The 21,004-nt window shown below is 47.9% G+C and overlaps 1 protein-coding gene and 1 long non-coding RNA gene across 2 annotated transcripts; one reads left to right on the top strand and one right to left on the bottom strand.

The window, feature by feature from the left end:
- Positions 1–211: 211 nt before the first annotated feature.
- On the bottom strand, positions 212–13,338 carry ZNF14 (zinc finger protein 14). Its single transcript, XM_003942320.4, has 4 exons — positions 13,172–13,338; positions 5,113–5,239; positions 4,847–4,907; positions 212–3,849 (listed from the first exon to the last, which is right to left on the bottom strand). The coding sequence occupies exons 1-4, from the start codon at positions 13,172–13,174 to the stop codon at positions 2,112–2,114; spliced, it is 1,929 nt and encodes a 642-aa protein (XP_003942369.2). The 5' UTR covers positions 13,175–13,338; the 3' UTR covers positions 212–2,111.
- A 1,638-nt stretch (positions 13,339–14,976) lies between these two features.
- On the top strand, positions 14,977–20,778 carry LOC141581012 (uncharacterized). Its single transcript, XR_012513410.1, has 2 exons — positions 14,977–16,832; positions 17,035–20,778. It is a non-coding gene; the product is annotated as an uncharacterized LOC141581012 (long non-coding RNA).
- Positions 20,779–21,004: the final 226 nt, after the last annotated feature.

Genomic DNA, 21,004 nt, shown 5'->3' with positions numbered 1-21,004 from the left:
AAACCCCGTCTCTACTAAAAATACTAAAAAAATTAGCTGGGCATGGTGGCACGTGCCTGTAATCCCAGCTACTCAGGAGGCTGAGGCAGGAGAATTGCCTGAACCCAGGAGGCGGAGGTTGCGGTGAGCCGAGATCGCGCCACTGCACTCCAGCCTGGGTAACAAGAGCAAAACTCCGTCTCAAAAAAAAAAAAAAAAAAAAGATATGGGGTCTCATTATGTTGCCCAGGCTGGTCTCAAAATTCCTAGCTTCAAGCGATCCTCCCTCCTCAGCTTCCCAGACTACTGGGATTACAGGCATGAGCCAACGCCCCTGGCCATGACTCTCTTTTCTCTGTGTGAAAACACACAGAATAGTTTGGATTTCTAGTCACGTAAAGTGGCAGGTTTCAGGTTCTGTCTCTGTCCAGCCATCTGTAGTGTGGATCGGTTGGGTAATTATGGGGAAAACTTCAGGGGCCCAGCCAGCTACAGAGAATGGGACCACCTCAGCCTCCAGAGGAAGCCACTCCATCTTACTGGGTCAGAAGCCACAGGCAGTAAGGTCACTCAGTCTACATGTGGCGCTGCGACCTCAAGATGAGCCCTCCGATGTACTGGTGAGCAGCAGTGCTGAAGGCCTGGGCACACTGGCTGGGGGTTGGCATTGGGAGAGCAGTTGAGTTACTTTCTCTGCTTTGGAGGGGCTAATACCAAATGCTCCTTGCCCTCCCGCCGCCTCCCCTTCCCTCCGCTCCCCTCCTCTCCCAGATTCAAGTGATCCTCCTGCCTCAGCCCCCCGAGTAGCTGGGACTACAGGTGTGCACCACCATGCCCAGCTAATTTTTTGTATTTTTAGTAAAGACAGGGTTTCACCATGTTGACTAGGATGGTCTCGATTTCTTGACCTTGTGATCTGCCCACCTTGGCCTCCCAAAGTGCTGGAATTACAGGCGTGAGCCACTGCGCCTGGCTGTGTTGAAAATCCTAATAGTGTAGTTCTCAACAGAGAATATATCATGAGAAAAAACTTAAGTATCCCTACCTCACAACCAGGCACTTCAAACAGCAGCATGAACTACTCAACCAAGACTCAGCCAGATGGGATAGAAAAAATTACAACTGGATAGAAATAACTACAGAAGTAAAAAATGCTGTTGCTGAATTGGAAATTAGCTCTTATATGGTTTCTTCTATAGAATCTGCTGAAGAATGAATCACCTCTAAATCAATATGTCCTTTGGAAAGCATAATGAGAATATGCTCCAATTTTAAACAAAAATTTTATAATTTATAAGATCATAACATTTTATTACTGGGCTGTGTATATGATACTTGTATCTCATTAAATATAATCTGACAATCTTTATTAAATGAAAATACTTTTGTATAATCATCAACAACAAAAGAACTAGGATGAAGAATTTCCCACATTCTTAATATTTATAGGGTTTCTCTCCAGTATACATTTTCATGTGTGCTCAAAAGGCTGTGTGAAGGCTTTCCCGAATTTTTTACATTTATGCACTTTCCCCTGACTCTGAGTCCTTTCATATATTCACACTCTAGAGGACACTTGAAGATTTTCCCACTTTTTTTTTCTTCAGACAGTGTTTTGCTCTGTTGCCCAGGCTGGGGTGCAGTGGCCTGATCTCAGCTCACTACAACCTCTGCCTCCTAGGTGCAAGCAATTCTCCTGCCTCAGCCTCCTGAGTAGCTGGGATTACAGGCATGCACTACCATGACTGGATAATTTTTTGGTAATTTTTAGTAGAGATGGGGTTTCACCATGTTGGCCAAACTCATCTCAAACTGACCTCAAATAATCTGTCTGCCTCAGCCTCCCAAAGTGCTGGGATTACAGTCATGAGCCACTGTGCCTGGCCTTTTTTTTTTTTAACAGATTTCACTGCAGCAGGAGTCCTGTCTTTGAAATGAATTAGGTCAACTGAAGGCTTAATCACAATGTTTACATTCATGTAGTTTTTCACCAGTGGGAATTCTTTCGTGTGTTCAAAAGAAACTGGAACAATTAAGGGCTTCAAAACAAACAACTTCCATCCATTATGAACTCTTTCATGTATTCAGAAGCAACTGGAACAACCGAAGGCTTTAGAACGCTGCTTACATTCTTAGGCTTTCTCTCCAATATGAGTCCGTTCATGTAGTCGAAAGTGACTGGAAGAAATGAAGGCTTTTCCACATTGTTTGCATTCATAAGGTTTCTCTCCAGTGTGAGATCTTTCATGAATTCGAACAGAACTTGAAAATCTGAAGGCCTTCCCACATTGTTTACATCGATAGGGTTTCTCTCCTGTGTGAGTTCTCTCATGCATTCGAAATTTACTGGAAGAAATGAATGCTTTTCCACACTGTTTACATTGATATGGTTTCTCTCCAGTGTGAGTCCTTTCATGCAATCGAACTTGACTGGAACGAAGGAAGGCTTTACCACATTGTTTACATTCAAAAGGTTTATTCCCGGTGTGAATTTTTTCATGTTCTCGAAGGGAACTTGAAAAACTGAAGGTTTTACCACATTGTTTACATTCATAGGGTTTCTCTCCGGTGTGTGTTCTTTCATGCAGTCGAAAGGAACTGGAACGAACGAAAACTTTTCCACACTGTTTACATTCATAGGGTTTCTCTCCACTGTGAGATCTTTCATGAATTCGAAAATAACTTGAACACCTGAAGGCTTTCCCACACTGTTTACATTCATAGGGTTTCTCTGCATTGTGAGTCCTTTCATGTCTTTGAAGGGAACTTGAAAAACTGAAGGTTTTCCCACATTGTTTACATTCATAGGGTTTCTCTCCAGTGTGAGTTGTTTCATGTTCCCGAAGGGAACTTGAGAAACTGAAGGCTCTATGACACTGCTTACATTCATAAGGTTTCTCTCCAGTATGAGTTCTTTCATGCATTCGAAGAGAAATGGACCAACTGAATGATTTGCCACATTGTTTACATTCATATGGCTTTTCTCCAATATGATTTCTTTCATGCACTCGACAGGAATGAGAAGAGTTGAAGGCTTTCCCACATTCTTTACACTTATAAGGTCGTGCTCCAGTGTGTGTTATTACATGTGCTTGAAAGCTTGCAGAATAAAAGAAGGCTTTTCCACATTCTTTACACTCATACGGTTTCTCTCCACTATGAGTCCTTTTATGCCTTCGAAAAGAACTGAGAAAACTGAAGGCTTTACCACATTCTTTACATTTATAGGGTTTTTCTCCAGTGTGAGTTCTTTCATGAGTTCGAAAGTAAGTGGGACAACTGAAGGCCTTACCACATTGTTTACATTCATAGGGTTTCTCTCCAGTGTGAGTCCTTTCGTGTCTTTGAAAAGACTGGTAACATATAAAGGCTTTCCCACACTGTTTACATTCATAGGGTTTCTTTCCAGTATGAGCGTGTTTTTGAAAAGACTGGTAATATACAAAGGTTTTTCCACATTGCTTACATTCATAGGGTTTCTCTCCAGTATGAGTCCTTTCATGTCTTTGAAAAGGCTGGTAATAGATAAAGGCTTTCCCACACTGTTTACATTCATAGGGCTTCCCTCCAGTGTGAGTTCCTTCATGTTTCCGAAAACACGGGTGATAACTGAAGGCTTTCCCAAGCACTTTACGTTCACGTGGTTGCTTTTCATATTCCTGATACTCATTTGGTTTCTGACCAGTGTGAGATCTCATGTGCTTATTAAGAGATGAATGACGCACGAAGTCTTTCCCACAAAAGCTGCATTCACATCGTTTTGCTCCAGTATAAGTTTCCCTGTTCATGTTAACCTTTGGCATCTGGCTAGTGGTTTCTCTAGATTTGGTACCTTTTCTGCTTTCACAGAGTCTCTCAACCATATAACCTCTGTAAAGAATGAGCAGCACATTGTTAGTGGCTTTTTAATTAATTATTTTATATTTATTAGTAGGTAGGAGAATTACATTTTAACCATTTTCAGAGGAAGTATAGGATCTTTGCCCTGTCTGAATTGTTTTGAAAGTTAATATATTCAATGCTCTGAAAGAAGATTCAACCATAGTTGTGATCAAAAGTTGTTTTTTTGCCGGGCGCGGTGGCTCAAGCCTGTAATCCCAGCACTTTGGGAGGCCGAGGCGGGTGGATCACGAGGTCAAGAGATCGAGACCATCCCGGTCAACATAGTGAAACCCCGTCTCTACTAAAAATACAAAAAATTAGCTGGGCATGGTGGCACGTGCCTGTAATCCCAGCTACTCAGGAGGCTGAGGCAGGACAATTGCCTGAACCCAGGAGGCGGAGGTTGCGGTGAGCCGAGATCGCGCCATTGCACTCCAGCCTGGGTAACAAGAGCAAAACTCTGTCTCAAAAAAAAAAAAAAAAAAAAAGTTGTTTTTTTTTTTTTAAATAAGAGATGGAGTCTCATTCTCTCACCCAGGTTGGAGTGCACTGGCATGATCACAGCTCACTGAAGCCTTGAATTCCTGGGCTCAGCTGATCCTCTCACCTCAGCCTCCTGAGCAGCTGGGACTATAGATGCGTGCCACCGTGCCCGGCTAATTTTTTTTTCTTTTTAGATGAGGCCTTGCTATGCTACCCAGGCTGGTCTTGAATTTCTGGCTTCAAGTGATCATTCTACCTCAGCCTCCCAAACTGCTGGGATTACCAGCATGAACTACTATGCCTGGCCAAGAGTCATATTTATAGAAGGGCTTTCTAAATGCTGTTTCAAAGTGATTTATTTTTCACATCTTGAACATCTATGATGTTTTTAAGAAAACATTTTCAATGAAAATTTTCTGTATTTGAAGCTGTGCTTATTGTTTGGTTTGCCTTCTTGTGAAATTCCCCCACAGGCCACTACTCTTCTGTGGCTGCAACTCACCTTTGATTTCTCCCCAGGTTGCTGTGGTCATCTTCAACATCCTGGTCTTCCCAACTTTTTCCTAAAATGCATACCCAGAAACATCATTATAAACTATTAGAAATGACAGAGAATTGTTACAGTCTAATTTCATGATGAGTTGTGACTCTTTCAATCACTGAAGGATTCCCTTTCCGCATTTCAGATCTTGGAACACAGCTGTGGAGCCAGGAACACTTGTTCTGTGTTCTGTATTTAACTAAGGAGAGAAACGTTGATATCCTTACCTAGACAAACCAGGTTCTTGAAAGTCTCCCGCATCACATCTTTGTAGAGCTTTTTCTGTGAAGAATCCAGCAAAGCCCACTCCTCCAGGGTGAAGTTCACAGCCACATCCTCAAAGGAGACTGAGTTCTGAAACATTCCACACATGTTTACAGGAGGATGGGTGAGACTGGTGGTACTGGGGATCTATATTCAATCTGCAAGAAGTTCACATATGGCCGGGTGCAGTGGCTCACACCTGTAATCCAAGTACTTTGGGAGCCCGAGGCAGGCAGATCACTGAAGATCAGGAGTATAAAACCAGCCTGACCGACATGTAGAAACCCCGTCTCTACTAAAAATACAAAATTAGGCCAGGCGCGGTGGCTCACACCTGTAATTCTAGCACTTTGAGAGGCCAAGGCGGGTGAATCACGAGGTCAGGAGCTCAAGACCAGCCTGGCCAATATGGTGAAACACCGTTTCTACTAAAAATACAAAAATTAGCTAGGCATGGTGGCGTGCACCTGTGGTCCCAGCTACTTGGGAGGCTGAGGCAGGAGAATGCTTGAACCCGGGAGGTGGAGGTTGCAGTGAGCCAAGATTGCACCACTGCACTCCAGCCTGGGCGATAGAGCAAAACTCTGTCTCAAACAAAACAAAACAACAAAACAAAATTAGCCAAGTGTGGCGGCACATGCCTGTAATCCCAGCTACTCGGAAGGCTCAGACAGGAGAATCACTTGAAGCCAGGAGGTGGAGGGTATGGTGAGCTGATATTGCACCATTGCACTCCAGCCTGGGCAACATAAGCCAAACTCTGTCTCAAAAAAAAAAAGAAAAAAAAAGTAGTTTACATACAATTCTGTGTTCTCTGAACGTTTGGTGTGTGACTTGGCTGTCAGAACTATGACTGTTCTCACTTCCTCATAAAATTCACACTATCATGAACACACAGAAATAACTTCCATTTTTTTCTTCTTGAGACAGTCTTTTTTTTTTTTTTTTTTTAAAGATGGGGTTTCACCATGATGGCCAGGCTGGTCTTGAACTCCTGACCTCAGGTGATCCACCCACCTCAGCCTCCCAAAGAGCTAGGATTACAGGCGTGAGCCACCATGCCCGGCTTGAGACAGAGTCTTGCTTTATTGCCTAGGCTGGAGTTCGGTGGTGCGATCTTGGCTCACTGCAACCTCGGCTTCCGGAGCTCAAATGATTCTCATGCCTCAGCGTCCTGAGTAGCTGGGACTACAGGTGTATGCCACCATGCCTGGCAAATCTTTTGTATTTTTAGTAGAGGTGGGTTTTCGCCATGTTGGCCAGGCTGGTCTCAAACTCCTGAGCTCAGGCAATTTGCCTTCCTCGGCCTCCCAAAGTGCTAGGATTACAGGCGTGAGCCACTGTGCCTGGTCAATTACTTCTGTATTTTTACTGTGATCCTTTGAAACCTTACTGTTCTCTAAAGGCAGACTCAAGCTCACCTTGGAAAAGTAAGAGAAATGCTATACAAATGAAACAAATTTTAAGACCATCAATCCCTTGTGAGAAAAACTCATTTCCGACCTTATTATATTATATACCTTATCACTCAGCATTTCATTAAACATGGGATCAAATCTGGATAAGGTTTTAACAAATAAATACACCTTCAAGAACTGTAGACTTTTTCTTTCTTTTTTTTTTTTTTTTTTTTTTTTTTTTGAGATGGAGTTTTGCTCTTGTTGCCCAGGCTGGAGTGCAATGCACAATTGTGGCTCACCCCTACGCTTCTTGGGTTCATGCAGTTCTCCTGCCTCAGCCACCCGAGTAGCTGGGATTACAGGCATGTTGCCCTCATGCTGGGCTAATTTTGTATTTTTAGTAGAGATGGGGTTTCTCCATGTTGATCAGGCTGGTCTCGAACTCCTGACCTCAGGTAATCCCCCTGCCTCAGCCTCCCAAAGTGCTGGGATTACAGGCGTGAGCCACCGAACCCGGCCGAGATACAGAAATTCTAACAAAGAATCAAAAGGTAATGAAGGACATAAAATACACTGCAACAGAAATGAAGAGCAGCTTTAGAGGCTCATCAATACAGTGCAAATGTCTGAAGAGGCGATCAGTGATTTTGAAGAACTTTCAGTAAAACCTGCCAAACTGAAAAGGAGAAACAAAGATATCACAAGATCCAAAACCTGTCAGAAAATTCCAAAAAGTGGCAAATACATAGAATAGTACTCACTAAAGAAGAGAAAGAAACTGAAGAAATAATTGAAGCAATAATGACTGACAATTTCCTAAAATTAATGACATACGTCAAAGGACATATCCAGAAACGCCAAGCAACATAAATACACACAACAGAATTTCCACCTACTCTATAATCCCATAGCAGCAAGATGTATATAGAGATTTAACGGGCTACTAAAAAGAGAATTGAAAACTTTAGACAAAATGAGCACACTCCAAGAAGCTCTTGACCTGGCATGTTTTTTTTTTTTTTTTTTTCTGAGACGGAGTTTCGCTCTTGTTACCCAGGCTGGAGTGCAATGGCGCGATCTCGGCTCACCGCAACCTCCGCCTCCTGGGTTCAGGCAATTCTCCTGCCTCAGCCTCCTGAGTAGCTCGGATTACAGGCATGTGCCACCATGCCCAGCTAATTTTTTGTATTTTTAGTAGAGACGGGGTTTCACCATATTGACCAGGATGGTCTCGGTCTCTTGACCTCGTGATCCACCCGCCTCGGCCTCCCAAAGTGCTGGGATTACAGGCTTGAGCCACCGCGCCCGGCCAACCTGGCATGTTTTAATTTAAATCAAAGAGAAAGGGTTCAGCCAGGCATGGTGGCTCATGCCTGTAATCCTAGCACTTTGGGAGGCTGAGGCAGGCGGATGATGATGTCAGGAGTTCGAGACCAGCCTGACAAACATGGTGAAACCCCATCTGTACTAAAAATACAAAAATTAGCCAGGCGTGGTGGCGCATGCCTGTAATCCCAGCTACTCAGGAGGCTGAGGCAGGAGAATCACTTAAAACCAGGAGGCAGGGTTTGCAGTAAGCCGAGATCAAGCCACTGCACTCCAGCATGGGTAACAGAATGAGACTCCATCTCAAAAAAGAAAAAAAAAAGAGAGAAAGAGTTTATAAGAACAGCCTCCTATTCTTACTTTAATCAACCAACCTTAACAATGATAGAAGGATCATACCTTACAAGGTAATTTTGACTAAATGACAACCCTATCTCCCAGCAGGAGATCTTGGCCCATGGACACAGAAATACTTATTGACTACAGGAAAAAGAGGAGACTTCGAATTATACAAAGTCTCCAACTTTTCTCCAAATTCTCACTAGACCTAGATGTTACACCTTCTGCAACATTGGCACTACACTGTTTTCTTCAAATCACTGATTGCATCAATAGTTCTGTAAGAATAATTTAAGGTACACTTTAATCCAGTTTTGCTTGCCGCTCACCTAGTATTTTTAACTTCAACATCACCTGTAGCCATCCCTGGAATAACTAGTTTACTTGCTTAAGAACAACAACCTGGGGCTGGGTGCGGTGGCTCACGCCTGTAATCCCAGAACTTTGGGAAGCCGAGGCGAATCACAAGGTCAGGAGGTCGAGACCAGCCCGGCCAACATGGTGAAACCCTGTCTCTAATAAAAATACAAAAATTAGCGCCGGGCGCGGTGGCTCAAGCCTGTAATCCCAGCACTTTGGGAGGCCGAGGCGGGTGGATCACGAGGTCAAGAGATCCAGACCATCCTGGTCAACATGGTGAAACCCCGTCTCTACTAAAGGTGCAAAAAATTAGCTGGGCATGGTGGCGCGTGCCTATAATCCCAGCTACTCAGGAGGCTGAGGCAGGAGAATTGCCTGAACCCAGGAGGCGGAGGTTGCGGTGAGCCGAGATCGTGCCATTGCACTCCAGCCTGGGTAACAAGAGCGAAACTCCGTCTCAAAAAAAAAAAAAAAAAAAAAAAAAAAAAAAAAAATACAAAAATTAGCTGGGTTTGGTGGCAGGCACCTGTAGTCTCAGCTACTCAGGAGGCTCAGGCAGAATTGCTAGATTCTGGCCGATCAGGCTCAGAACGGACGTCAGACCAGACCTAGCCGCAGCCAGGTTTCTGTTACTTACATTTGTGAACTAAGTGCAGCATTAGGAACCATCTGAGGCTTAGCTGAACCTACAAACTCCAAGGACGGCAGTGGTCTGGCTTGGCTACTAACCTGTTATATAAGTTGTATGCTTAACTGCTTAATGAGAGAGGAGAAAACAAATATTTTGCTTGACACATACTGCTGCTAGACGCAACTCTCTACTATGCTGCTTAAGGAAGAGTTTGAGATGAAACTTACCCGTTGAGTATTGTTATATGTTAGTTATTACAGTGTTGTGTTTAATTAGATACATATTACAGATCTGATAATTAATATCAAACATTGACACTAATAAACTAAAATAGTTAATTTTTTTTTGCAGCAATAGGGTCTTTCTATGCTGCTGGTCTCAAACTCCTGGCCTCACACCATCCTCCCACCTTGGCCTCCCAAAGCACTGGGATTATAGGTGTGAGCCAATGCATGCAACCTAAAATATTTTAGAATATAAAAGGGATATAACAGATACAACAACTACTGCTACTACTACTACTTCTGTTCCTACCACTACTCCTAAAGCCACGAGAAAAATTCCCGAGCCTCGAATACATCGCCAACGCATACCTAAAATCACATATGATAAATTCACATTGGATGGCAAGCAGTATATGCAACTACCTTTATTTATTTATTTAATTTATTTTTTTCAGATAGTCTGAAGGCTGGAGTGCAATGGCATAATCTTGGCTCACTGCAAACTCTGCCTCCTGGGTTCAAGCAATTCTTTTTTTTTTTTGAGATGGAGTTTCGCTCTTGTTACCCAGGCTGGAGTGCAATGGCGCGATCTCGGCTCACCGCGACCTCTGCCTCCTGGGTTCAGGCAATTCTCCTGCCTCAGCCTCCTAAGTAGCTGGGATTACAGGCACGCGCCACCATGCCCAGCTAATTTTTTGTATTTTTAGTAGAGACGGGGTTTCACCATGTTGACCAAGTTGGTCTCGATCTCTTGACCTCGTGATCCACCCGCCTCGGCCTCCCAAAGTGCTGGGATTACACGTGTGAGCCACCTTGCCCAGCCTGCAGTTTTATTTCTTAAGAGCAAGGTTTGATTTTAAACACAAACTTAACTCCCACGTGTCAGCTACCACTTCCATACTCTCTTCTATCCCACAGACACTTAATGAAATACAATCAATGATGACTCATATATATGACCTCACAGAATATCAAAAGGTGTTTTTTTTTTTTGTTTGTTTGTTTGAGACGGAGTTTCGCTCTTGTTACCCAGGCTGGAGTGCAATGGCACGATCTCAGCTCACCGCAACCTCCGCCTCCTGGGTTCAGGCAATTCTCCTGCCTCAGCCTCCTGAGTAGCGGGATTACAGGCACGTGCCACCATGCCCAGCTAATGTTTTGTATTTTTAGTAGAGACGGGATTTCACCATGTTCACCAGGATGGTCTCGATCTCTCAACCTTGTGATCCACCCGCCTCGGCCTCCCAAAGTGCTGGGATTACAGGCTTGAGCCACCGCGCCCAGCCTAAAAGGTGTTTAATTACAATACCGATTACGAGGTAGGCATCTTAAAAACCAATCTATTTACATGAAGAAACTTGATGATGAAAGACTGACTGCAGACAACGTACTAAGCAAAGTACTTTACTAACTCAGACTTGGAATAACATAAACACAACAATAATTGGGACAATTATTTACAAAGCACTGGCATACAGCAGCTATGGTTCAACTGGATACATCCAAACCATCAGGATTTGAAGATTCAAGGTAATGTATATTAAGCCTACTTGAATTAAGACGAGGAGACTTACTACTAGCTTTTTTTTTTTTTTTTGAGACGGAGTTTCGCCCTTGTTACCCAGGCTGGAGTGCAATGGCACGATCTCGGCTCACCGCAACCTCCGCCTCCTGGGCTCAGGCAATTCTCCTGCCTCAGCCTCCTGAGTAGCTGGGATTACAGGCATGTGCCACCATGCCCAGCTAATTTTTTGCACTTTTAGTAGAGACGGGGTTTCACCATGTTGACCAGGATGGTCTCAATCTCTCGATCTCGTGATCCACCCGCCTCGGCCTCCCAAAGTGCTGGGATTACAGGCTTGAGCCACCGCGCCCGGCACTACTAGCTTTTGACCAAAGTACAGCTACAGATAAATGATCTACAAATACCCACCTTAGAAAAACCATTATTTATTGATGAGATTTTATACAAAAATAATTAGTATTCCAAAAACAAGAATTAAAGAAAATAATTAGTGGCCAGGCACGGTGGCTCACGCCTATAATCCCAGCACTTTAGGAGGCCAAGGCGGGTGGATCACGAGGTCAAGAGATCGAGACCATCCTGGTCACCATGGTGAAACCCCGTCTCTACTAAACATACAAAAAATTGGCCGAGCATGGTGGGGAGTGCCTGTAGTCCCAGCTACTAGGGAGGCTGAGGCAGGAGAATTGCTTGAACCCAGGAGACGGAGGTTGTGGTGAGCCGAGATCGCGCCATTACACTCCAGCCTGGATAACAAGAGTGAAACTCCATCTCAAAAAAAAAAAAAAATTAGTATTCCAATCATGAAACACTATATACTACACCTTTCAGGATATGGTACCCAAACTACATTACTCACCTAACAGCATAAAAAAAAATACCCACAATCGGCCAGGTGCGGTGGTTCATGCCTGTAATACCAGCACTTTGGGAGCCTGAGGCAAGTGGATCACCCGAGATTAGGAGTTCAAGATCAGCCTGGCTAACGTGCTGAAACCCCATCTCTACTAAAAAAAAGAAACGACATACAGAGATTTTCCATCATCATGACACTCCAACATAGGAGAAATCCCTTGGATAGAAACCACACAGATAAACACACACAAACAAGAAAATTTAAAAGAACCTGAACAATCTCACCATAAACTCCATCCACAAACCAAAGAAACTAAAAATCGTACACATTTACACAAGGGAACAAAATTACCCGGAGTGAAGAGCAACTAGAATTAAGAGTGGCTAGAATTAATATTTTGATCAAGGAGTCCAAAGGGAAGAAACTCAAACTTTCTGATCAGTTAAGATAAGGAGTCCCCTTCCCCGCAGTTCAAAAAGAAAGCCCACATTCAGAAGGTCAAAAACACTCCCAGGCTTGAGTGCTGGGAGCACTAGAGGGGGTCAGACCCTGGTGATGAGGGCAGGGGTGTCTGAGCAGCCACAGGAACCTCTGGGAGCTCCTCTTGTCCTCCTGACCCCGGCAGGCTTCGGTTCTCACAAGTGAGGAGACGCGCCCATGGATTCATCGTGAGGTTTCCAGCCAAGTGGACTCTTTTTTTTTTTTTTTTTCTTTTTTTTCTATTTTTTTTTTTTTGAGACGGAGTTTCGCTCCTGTTACCAAGGCTGGAGTGCAATGGCGCGATCTCGACTCACCGCAACCTCTGCCTCCTGGGTTCAGGCAATTCTCCCGCCTCAGCCTCCTGAGTAGCTGGGATTACAGGCACGCGCCACCATGCCCAGCTAATTTTTTGTATTTTTAGTAGAGACGGGGTTTCACCATGTTGACCAGGATGGTCTCGATCTCTTGACCTCGTGATCCACCCGCCTCAGCCTCCCAAAGTGCTGGGATTACAGGCTTGAGCCACCGCGCCCGGCTCCAAGTGGACTCTTAAACGCACAAAACGCACAGACCGAGACGGGATCTCCCCAAGACCCTCCCGCTGTCACCGAACAATCCGGGGAGACGCGGGGCTGCGGGCGCGGAGCTGTCCAGTGAGGGGCTCCAGGGTCGGGGGCCGAAGTCGCGGCGCGGGGCCAGGACAGGACGCTGGGGATCCCGGCTGCAGGTCCAGCCCCCACGGAGAAAACCGAGGCCGATCTGCGCCCGTGGCGGCCCCGGGGTCTGCAGACCCCGTAGTCGATTGCAAGGAGGTCCCGGGCCTCGGCCACAGACCGTTCCAACCAGAAACCTTCCCTCCGACACAGACCCCGCACACTCACCATTTCCCAGCGTTCGGGAAGTGCCGCTGTCCTCCCTACTGATGTCAGTACCTACAGGTCACGGCGCGACAAAGGATGCAGCAGAGCCACCTGCAGCCCTCAGGAGCAGGTGACACGCAGTTTTGCCACTGGCCAAGAATGGCGACGTCCGCAATACGCATGCGCAACGTGGCCCCGCCCTCTTGTCACTGAGTGACAGCCGAGCAGGAAGAGGCGTGGTCGAGCTGGCCAGGCTTCAGTCGGCCTTGTCTCTCTCTCTGCCAGGACTTTTGCACTTAAGCCAAATGTTTTCTTTGCCTCCCATCCGTTTCATGTGTTCTCTTCAGTGCTGGTAAGTACATTCACATTGTGAAACCAATTTCCAGAATTGTTTTCATCTTGCAAAGCCGAAACTCTGTCTCGTTGCACCCCTTCCGTCAGGGTCTTTTGCAATCTCCATTCCACTTTCTGAATCGGTGAATTTGACTGTGGGAATTTCATGTGAATGGCATCATTAAGTATTTGTCCTTTTCTGACAGGCTTATTTCATTTAGCATAATGTCATCGAGTTTCACCTTGTAGTATGTATCAGGATTTGTTTCTTCTTCTTCCTCCTCCTCCTCCTTCTTCTTTCTCCCCCTCCTCTTCCTCCTCCTCCTCATTCTTCTGACCGGAGTCTCCCTCTGTCGCCAAGGCTGGAGTGCAGTAGCACGATCTCGGCTCACTGCAACCTTTGCCTCCCCGGTTCAAGTGATTCTGCTGCCTCAACCTCCTGAGCAGCTGGGATTATAGGCTCACGCCACCACGCCCAGCTAATTTTGGGGTTTTTTTTTTAGTAGAGATGGGGTTTCACATAGTGTTGGTCAGACTGGTCTCAAACTCCCGACCTCAGGTGATCTGCGTGCCTCAGCCTCCCAAAGAGCTGGGATTACAGGCTTGAGCCACCTCGCCCAGCCTTTTTTTTTTTTTTTTTTTTTAAGAGACAGGGTTTCGCTCTGTTGCCCAGGCATAGCTCGCTGCAGCCTTCAACTCCTGGACTCAAGCAAGCCTGACACTTGAGCTATCTAAGTAGCTGGGATCACAAGCATGCACCACCAAGCCTGGCTAATTAATCGTTTAATTTTTAATTTTTATTTTTTGTAGAGATGTGAATTTCCTTATGTTGCCCAGGCTGGTCTCGAACTCCTAGGCTCAAGTGATCCTCCTGCCTTGAACTCCCAAAGTGCTGGGATTACAGGTGTCAGCCACTGCCACTAGCCAATTTACTTTTCTTTCTTTTTTCTTTCTTTCTTTTTTTTTTTTTTTGAGATGAACTGGGCGCTCTTGTTACCCAGGCTGGCCTGCAATAGCATGGTCTTGGCTCACTGCACTCCACCTTCTGGGCTCAAGCAATCGTCATGCCTCAGCCTCCTGAGTAGCTGGGATCACAGGCATGTGCCACTATGCCCAGCTAATTTTTGTAATTTTAGTAGAGATGGGGTTTCACCATGTTGCCCAGGCTGGTCTCGAACTCCTGGGGTCAAGCATTCTGCCCACTTTGGCCTCCAGAAGTCCTAGGATTACAGGCGTGAGCCACCATGCCCGGCCTTATTTATCCTTTCATGGATGCTTAGGTTTCTTCCACCTTTCATAATATGCCTATGAACATGGATGAACAAATATATGAGTTGCTGCCTTCAGTTGTTGTTTTTGTTTATTTGTTTTAGATTATAAAAACTTCCTCTTTAATCAAGGCTTTTAACATGATCAGATTTCTTGAATAAAAGTTTCCAGCAGCCGGGCGCAGTGGCTCAAGCCTGTCATCCCAGCACTTTGGGAGGCCAAGGCGGGTGGATCACGAGGTCAAGAGATCGAGACCATCCCGGTCAACGTGGTGAAACCCCGTCTCTACTAAAAATACAAAAATCTGGGCAACATGGTGAAACCCCATCTCTACTGAAAATACAAACATTAGCCAGGTGTGGTGATGTGCACCTATAGTCCCAGCTACTCAGGAGGCTGAGGTGGGAGAATCGCTTGACCGATTCTTGAGGTCAAGTCTGCAGTGAGCCAAGATCGTGCTAGTGCACTCCAGCCTGGGTGACAGAATGAGACCCTGTCTCAAAAAAAAAAAAAAAAAAAAAAAAAAAAAAACTGTCCAAAAAATAAAGGAACCTGATCAGGGAGGATTGGTCAACAGGGGCTTGGTCAGCCAAGGCCTGGTCACTGGGGAACTGGTCAGTGGCACCTGGTCACCTGGTCAGTGGGGCCTGGTTAGTTGGCTGCCACGTGACCTCAGGTAGGCAGTTTGTCCCTGAAGCCTCTTTACCTCCACCCTTGAGTCACAGGCCCCCGGAGGTCTACTGGGAGGAGGAGGTGAGAAGGTGAGTTGAATCCAGGCCTGCCCCTCAGACCTAGTACTTTTTTTGTTGTTTGTTTTTTGTTTTTGAGATGGAGTTTCGCTCATGTTACCCAGGCTGGAGTGCAATGGTGTGATCTTGGCTCACCGCAACCTCCGCCTCCTGGGTTCAGGCAATTCTCCTGCCTCAGCCTCTTGAGTAGCTGGGATTACAGGCACGCACCACCATGCCCAGCTGATTTTTTGTATTTTTAGTAGAGGTTTCACCATGTTGACCAGGCTGGTCTCGATCTCTTGACCTCGTGATCCACCCACCTCGGCCTCCCAAAGTGCTGGGATTACAGGCGTGAGCCACCGCGCCCAGCCTCAGACCTAGGACTTTACACACCAGAGGGGCCCACTCTCTGCCCCCTACCCTCATCCCTCTGTCCCCACTCTGTCTGCATCCTCGGGATGGTCCCACGTGGAGAGGGCAGAGACTGGGGAGCACCCCTAGGTGCTCTGATGCTGACCGTGGGCCCTGGCGTGACAATGATGAGGACGTGGGTGTGCCTGTGAGTGGGGCAGCCAGGCCTGGCCTGAGAAGTGACGCACACTCACACGTGTTCACCCACAGGGAATGCTTCCTTGCAGACATATCACGTCTGCTCAGGTTGACAGTTCAGGGGGTGGAGGCGGTGACTCCGGGCCCTGTGTGGGTGCCATGACCCCGAAATGTCACAATGCCAAATGCCTACCTGTCTGCCTCTGGGTCATGGAGCAGTCAGAGACACCATGGTGTCTGTGAGCGTTGTGCACGTAGGACCCTTTTCTAGGCGAGAGGCACATCTCAGAACAGCTGCCTGATCTGACTCAGGAGAGTGGGACCTGCTCTCCTCCCTCCCTGCTGACTTGGGGACAGTCACTGCCTGGTGGGTGATGCTGGTCTCTGGGCAGCTGCCAATGAGGGTCATTTCTGGGCACTCAGGAGTGCTTGCTTTGTGCTGACCACGTACACGGTTGTCTTGTTCATCCTGGTGGCGACTCCAGGGGGTGAGTGCTGTCCCTGACTGTACCCATTCTACACGTGAGACTTCTGAGGTTAGAGGGGTGGTCACAGGTCTGGGGACCCAGATGTGACCCTGGTACATGCTCTCAGCCCTGCCCTGTGCTGTGTGGAACTCAGTCGCTGACACTGTGCCCCTTATGTTCTAGATCCCAAATCTTTCCAAAATTTTTCATGGCAATAGGGTAGAAGCCTGGCCTTGGAAGAGCCCCTGTGGATGGGGTGGAGGGGGGTGTTCCATCCAAATCTGTGCCCTCAAGTGGGTCCCTGCAAGGAGATCTCATCAACCCAGACTTCAGGTACAGTCAGTGAGGGTCACTGGGGGACCCACTTGACACACGGGGTCTCTTGTCTGGGAGTGGAGTGGGGAGCCCTCTGTCCTTGGGCGGTTGTGGAAAATGAAGGCGCCTAGAAGGTTGGCTAGAGAGTGATGATTGTTCCTCTTCGCTGGGGACTGGGGCTCTTCCCCACGAGGCCCTTTCTCTGTCTGTTCCTCTACAGGCCTCGCCCTTTCTTTGCTCCCAGTGTTCATGGGAGGTGTTAGAAACAGATGCTCTTTGCCGCAAAGAAAAATCAGCACCGAGACAAAGGATCTCTCAGCAAAGCAATTTTTACTTCCTGCAGGAAGGGTACCCTTGCCAGCCATCTTGCCATGACAGTACAAAATGAACAATGGAAAAGCAGACATATTTATCCCTTACACATTTGGGGTTGTCCTTACTGCTGTGTTTGATCTCTGTTGGTTGGAGCCAGACCTCACAACCTAAACTAAAACCTGATTGGCTAACAACTTAAAAGTTTTCTAAGCAGGTAGACAGTGGAGAAGTTTAAATCAGGAGCATAGGCTGTGAGCTGGGACATGCCTTTGAGCACGTCTAGCACAGATATCTTGGATTAAAGCACAAGGACATAGAATGTACTACGTGCCTGTAAGCACATCTAACAGCTACATAGGATAGGGCTTAATAGTTATTAGCAAAAAGTAGAAAGGATTTATTCTTTAACAAGAAAGAAAACTTTGAAGAGGAACTTTTCTATTTCCCACAGCAGGGGACCTCCTGACGTTCTCCAGGACCAAGTCCTCAGAGTTCTCATTCTTTCTCAGTGACCCCGGAACACTAGGCTCCTTCCTGTATTGACAGCTCAGAATGTGGGATCCACTGTCCCTTCACCCAAGACATCTCTATGAGCAGAGAGGCTGCGTGAGCCCCAAACCAAGTACACTCCCGTTTGGCTGGTGTTATTCTTGAAGCAGTTTCACTGGCCACAGGGAGTGGAGATGGGGGTGAGACAGAGGGAGATGAGGTATCTTGTTCCTGGGAGGAAACTGGGCCTCTTCATGGTCCCTGTGTGATCCCAGGAGGCTGAGCATATGGAGCTCTCGGGTCCCTGACCCCCGTCTGCCTCCAGGTGCCTGGAATCAGGCATCATGGGCCCCTTATCCTTGGCAGATGGACACCGTTCCTCCCGTTTGTGCCCGATTCAAGCCTTTTTGGGGCAATGGGCCTCTGTGTCGTGTCCAGGTCCCCCTGTTCTCAAGTCCTCAGGGAGAAGCCCACCTCTGGTTGGGGCAGCTCCGTTGCGCAGCCCAAGACCCTGCTCTACAGGACCCTAGTGGTCCCTGCCCACCACACACCCCTCTTCTCCCAAGTCCCAGCCCACTTACAGGCATCAGCCCACAGAGAGAACCTCTTCCTACCCTCCCTGTGTGTCTCCTGGACTAAGACTTGGGGGGCAGTGGGGGCGTGAAAGGGACAGAACTGATCCTTCCCTGGGACCCACTCGGGAAGGAATAGGACAGCCAGCTCCCGGCCCGGGGCAGGTCCTCAGCTCTGCCTGGGTTGCCTTACAGTGAGACAAAGCTGCCACTCGTCAGTGCCCTGGAGGCGAAGGTAAGAGCCTGACCTGCTGCCTGAGAGGGTGGTCCAGGGACAGGAGGACTCGGTGGGTGGTCAGAAGCCCGAGGGCACTGGCGGTGATGAGTGGGAGCAATAGGCTGCCCCTGGGAGTGGCAGCAGTTCCTGCTGGACCTGACCCCAAGACTGTCCTCGTGCTGATTTGACCAAACTCCAAACTGACAGCAGCAGTCATGGCCCAAGGGTCGCTGCCTGCTAGCACCAAGACCCCACCTGGAGGCTGGTACTTGGCCTGAGGACAGCGTCACAGGTGCCTGTTCGGTCAGAGGGTCTCAGTCCCCAGGGCCTGCCTTTTCTTGGTTCTTTTTGCAGTACAGTCCCGTCAGGGCCTCAGAGCCCAGGATACAGCACCCAAGGGCTGCTCCAGGAAACCTGGTAGCTCCTCTAACTCCATGTCATCACAGGGTACTGTAAACATGTCGGAGGATCAGAAATACAGAGAAACGGCTCCAAATGCTTCAAGACGGTCAGGAATACAGGAGTGGCAAGGAGATGATGTGGGGAGGGAGAGCCCCCGTGACCACTCTCTACAGAGACAGGGGGACGGACTCCCATGGCTGGGTCCTGGCACTGCCTGCCTCTCAGAGGGTGGGTGGCACACTGTCCTTAGCCAGGACAGGAGGTCTGGACAGCAGCTTTCCTATTTGTCCCTGCAAACCTCATCTTGCTGGAGACTGTGATGCCAAGACCTGGGCCAGCACTAGCTCAGGGATACCCCCTGGTGACCGGAAGGAAGGAACAGGTCAAGATCACTATTCACAACTCTGAATTGTGAGAGGGGAGGTCTGGTCCTAGGTAGACCCCATCTCTCCTGAAAAATCAACAAAGTCTGGAGACTTCCAGAATCCTCAGGCTCTGCTCCTCCCTGGGGCTGCCCCAGGGCCTGTCTCTCCAGAGTGTTCTGTCCCAAGTTGGCTGGGAGACGGGACACATCTTGGTAGATGTGTGGATATCAAGAAGGTAAAGGCCAAGAACCTCTAGAAATACAAATGTAGGACTCTTCCGAAGTCAGCCAGAGCAGGACAAACTAGGCCAGTCCGTGTCTGGAGCCCGAGCCTCTAGTTGGAGGGAATGCAGAGCCTGGGTTGAAGGTGGGGGTCGAAATAAAGTGAGATCCTTTGAGAAACACGGTGACGCCAGCACCACAGGTGAGCTGAAATCCAGGACTCGTGGGACTGTAAGGAAGCCAAGCAGAGGGGGAGGTTTCTGCAGAAGGAACCCTTCCCTCCCAAAGGGCTGTCGTGGATGACAGCGGCGTGGGGCAGCACCTTTTATCTCTGTTCAGAGGCGGCTTCCTCTTCTTGGCCCGGCCCTGGAGGTCATGCGGATGAAAGAGAAGAGTTCCCTCGGGAACTTCCACCAGATCAACCTGGATGTCAGCCATACCCTGAGAAACCACATCATGTTCCAGCCACAATACAGTGTCAAGTAAGGGCCTGTGGGGCTGAAGTGAACCAGAGGCGTGGGGGCTTCACCAGAGCAGAGGCTGGTGTCACCCAGGAGGGGCGACAGAGCCACCCGCAAGCTATCCAGGGCCAATAAACAGCTAGCATCATAAACTGTCCGCCTGGCTCCAAGCCCTGGGCCTGGCTGTGACACGTGGGGCCAGAACCCAAGTGTCTCCCGAGGAGACAGACAGCGGCAAATAAGTGAGGAATGGTGGAAAGTGCTGTGACCCAGGGGAGGGCGGCAGGATGGAGGGACTCGGGAGCCTTCCCAAGCAATCAGTGACACCAAATACCGGGAGGATGCGGGGGCCCCGGGGATCCTCATCCCTACCCAGTGGGAACATGACGGGACATAGCCACTCTGGAATTCCGTTGGACGGCTGCTCGGAAAAACTCAGTGACTCGTGCCACATGTCCCAGTAGTCTCAGAGGCCGACCCAACTGATTTGAAAACTGATGGCCATGGAAAACCTGCATGCCACATTCACGACTTGATTCATCGTCCCTCACAGCTGAAGGCCACCAAGGCAACCTTCAACACGGGAATAGTAAAATCCACTTTTACCAAAACGTTTCCTCAAACGCGGTGACCCTGGAGAGCTCATCTGCTTACTCAGCGCATGCTCTGGACCTGGAATTGCATTCATTGTCGGAACATAGCAGAGAGGACAAAATGGCATCTGTGTGAACCCAAACCCTCTTTTCTCTCTTTCCTATTTGGCACCACCTTTGTCACGTCCCAGTGGCGTGTTCTGCGTCTAACCCCTTGAGTACTATGGGGCTACCATATTTCCGGGTCACATTCCCATATTCACAGACCTGGGTGTCTCGGGTGAGGGGTGTCGTTGCTTCATTAAAATTCAGTATCCAACACCTACCAAGATGCAGTGGGTACGACTCAAGCTTGCTGCTGACTTGGATATCCAAGCAAGGCAGGGAGGGAGGGTCTCAGAGGGGTCACGCTGAGCTGGAGAGGGCTCAGGCAGACTCCCGGTCTGACCTGAGCCTGATCCCTAGTCTCAGAACAAGTGACGCCCTCTTCCTGGGCTTGCCCCGAGGCCAAGGAGCCGGTCAGTATCCCAGAATGGTGCTCCCAGGAAGCATTTT

Source organism: Saimiri boliviensis, chromosome 14, assembly GCF_048565385.1.
Source record: "Saimiri boliviensis isolate mSaiBol1 chromosome 14, mSaiBol1.pri, whole genome shotgun sequence".
Taxonomy (NCBI): Eukaryota; Metazoa; Chordata; class Mammalia; order Primates; family Cebidae; genus Saimiri; species Saimiri boliviensis.
This window is presented reverse-complemented; position numbering and strand designations above follow the sequence as displayed.

Excerpts from the sequence above, each read along its gene's own strand:
- ZNF14 (XM_003942320.4), bottom strand. Across the intron at positions 4,908-5,112 it reads CAAGAACCTGGTTTGTCTAG|GAAAAAGTTGGGAAGACCAG; the intron begins GTAAGGATATCA and ends TATGCATTTTAG. Across the intron at positions 3,850-4,846 it reads AACCTGGGGAGAAATCAAAG|AGGTTATATGGTTGAGAGAC; the intron begins GTGAGTTGCAGC and ends CATTCTTTACAG.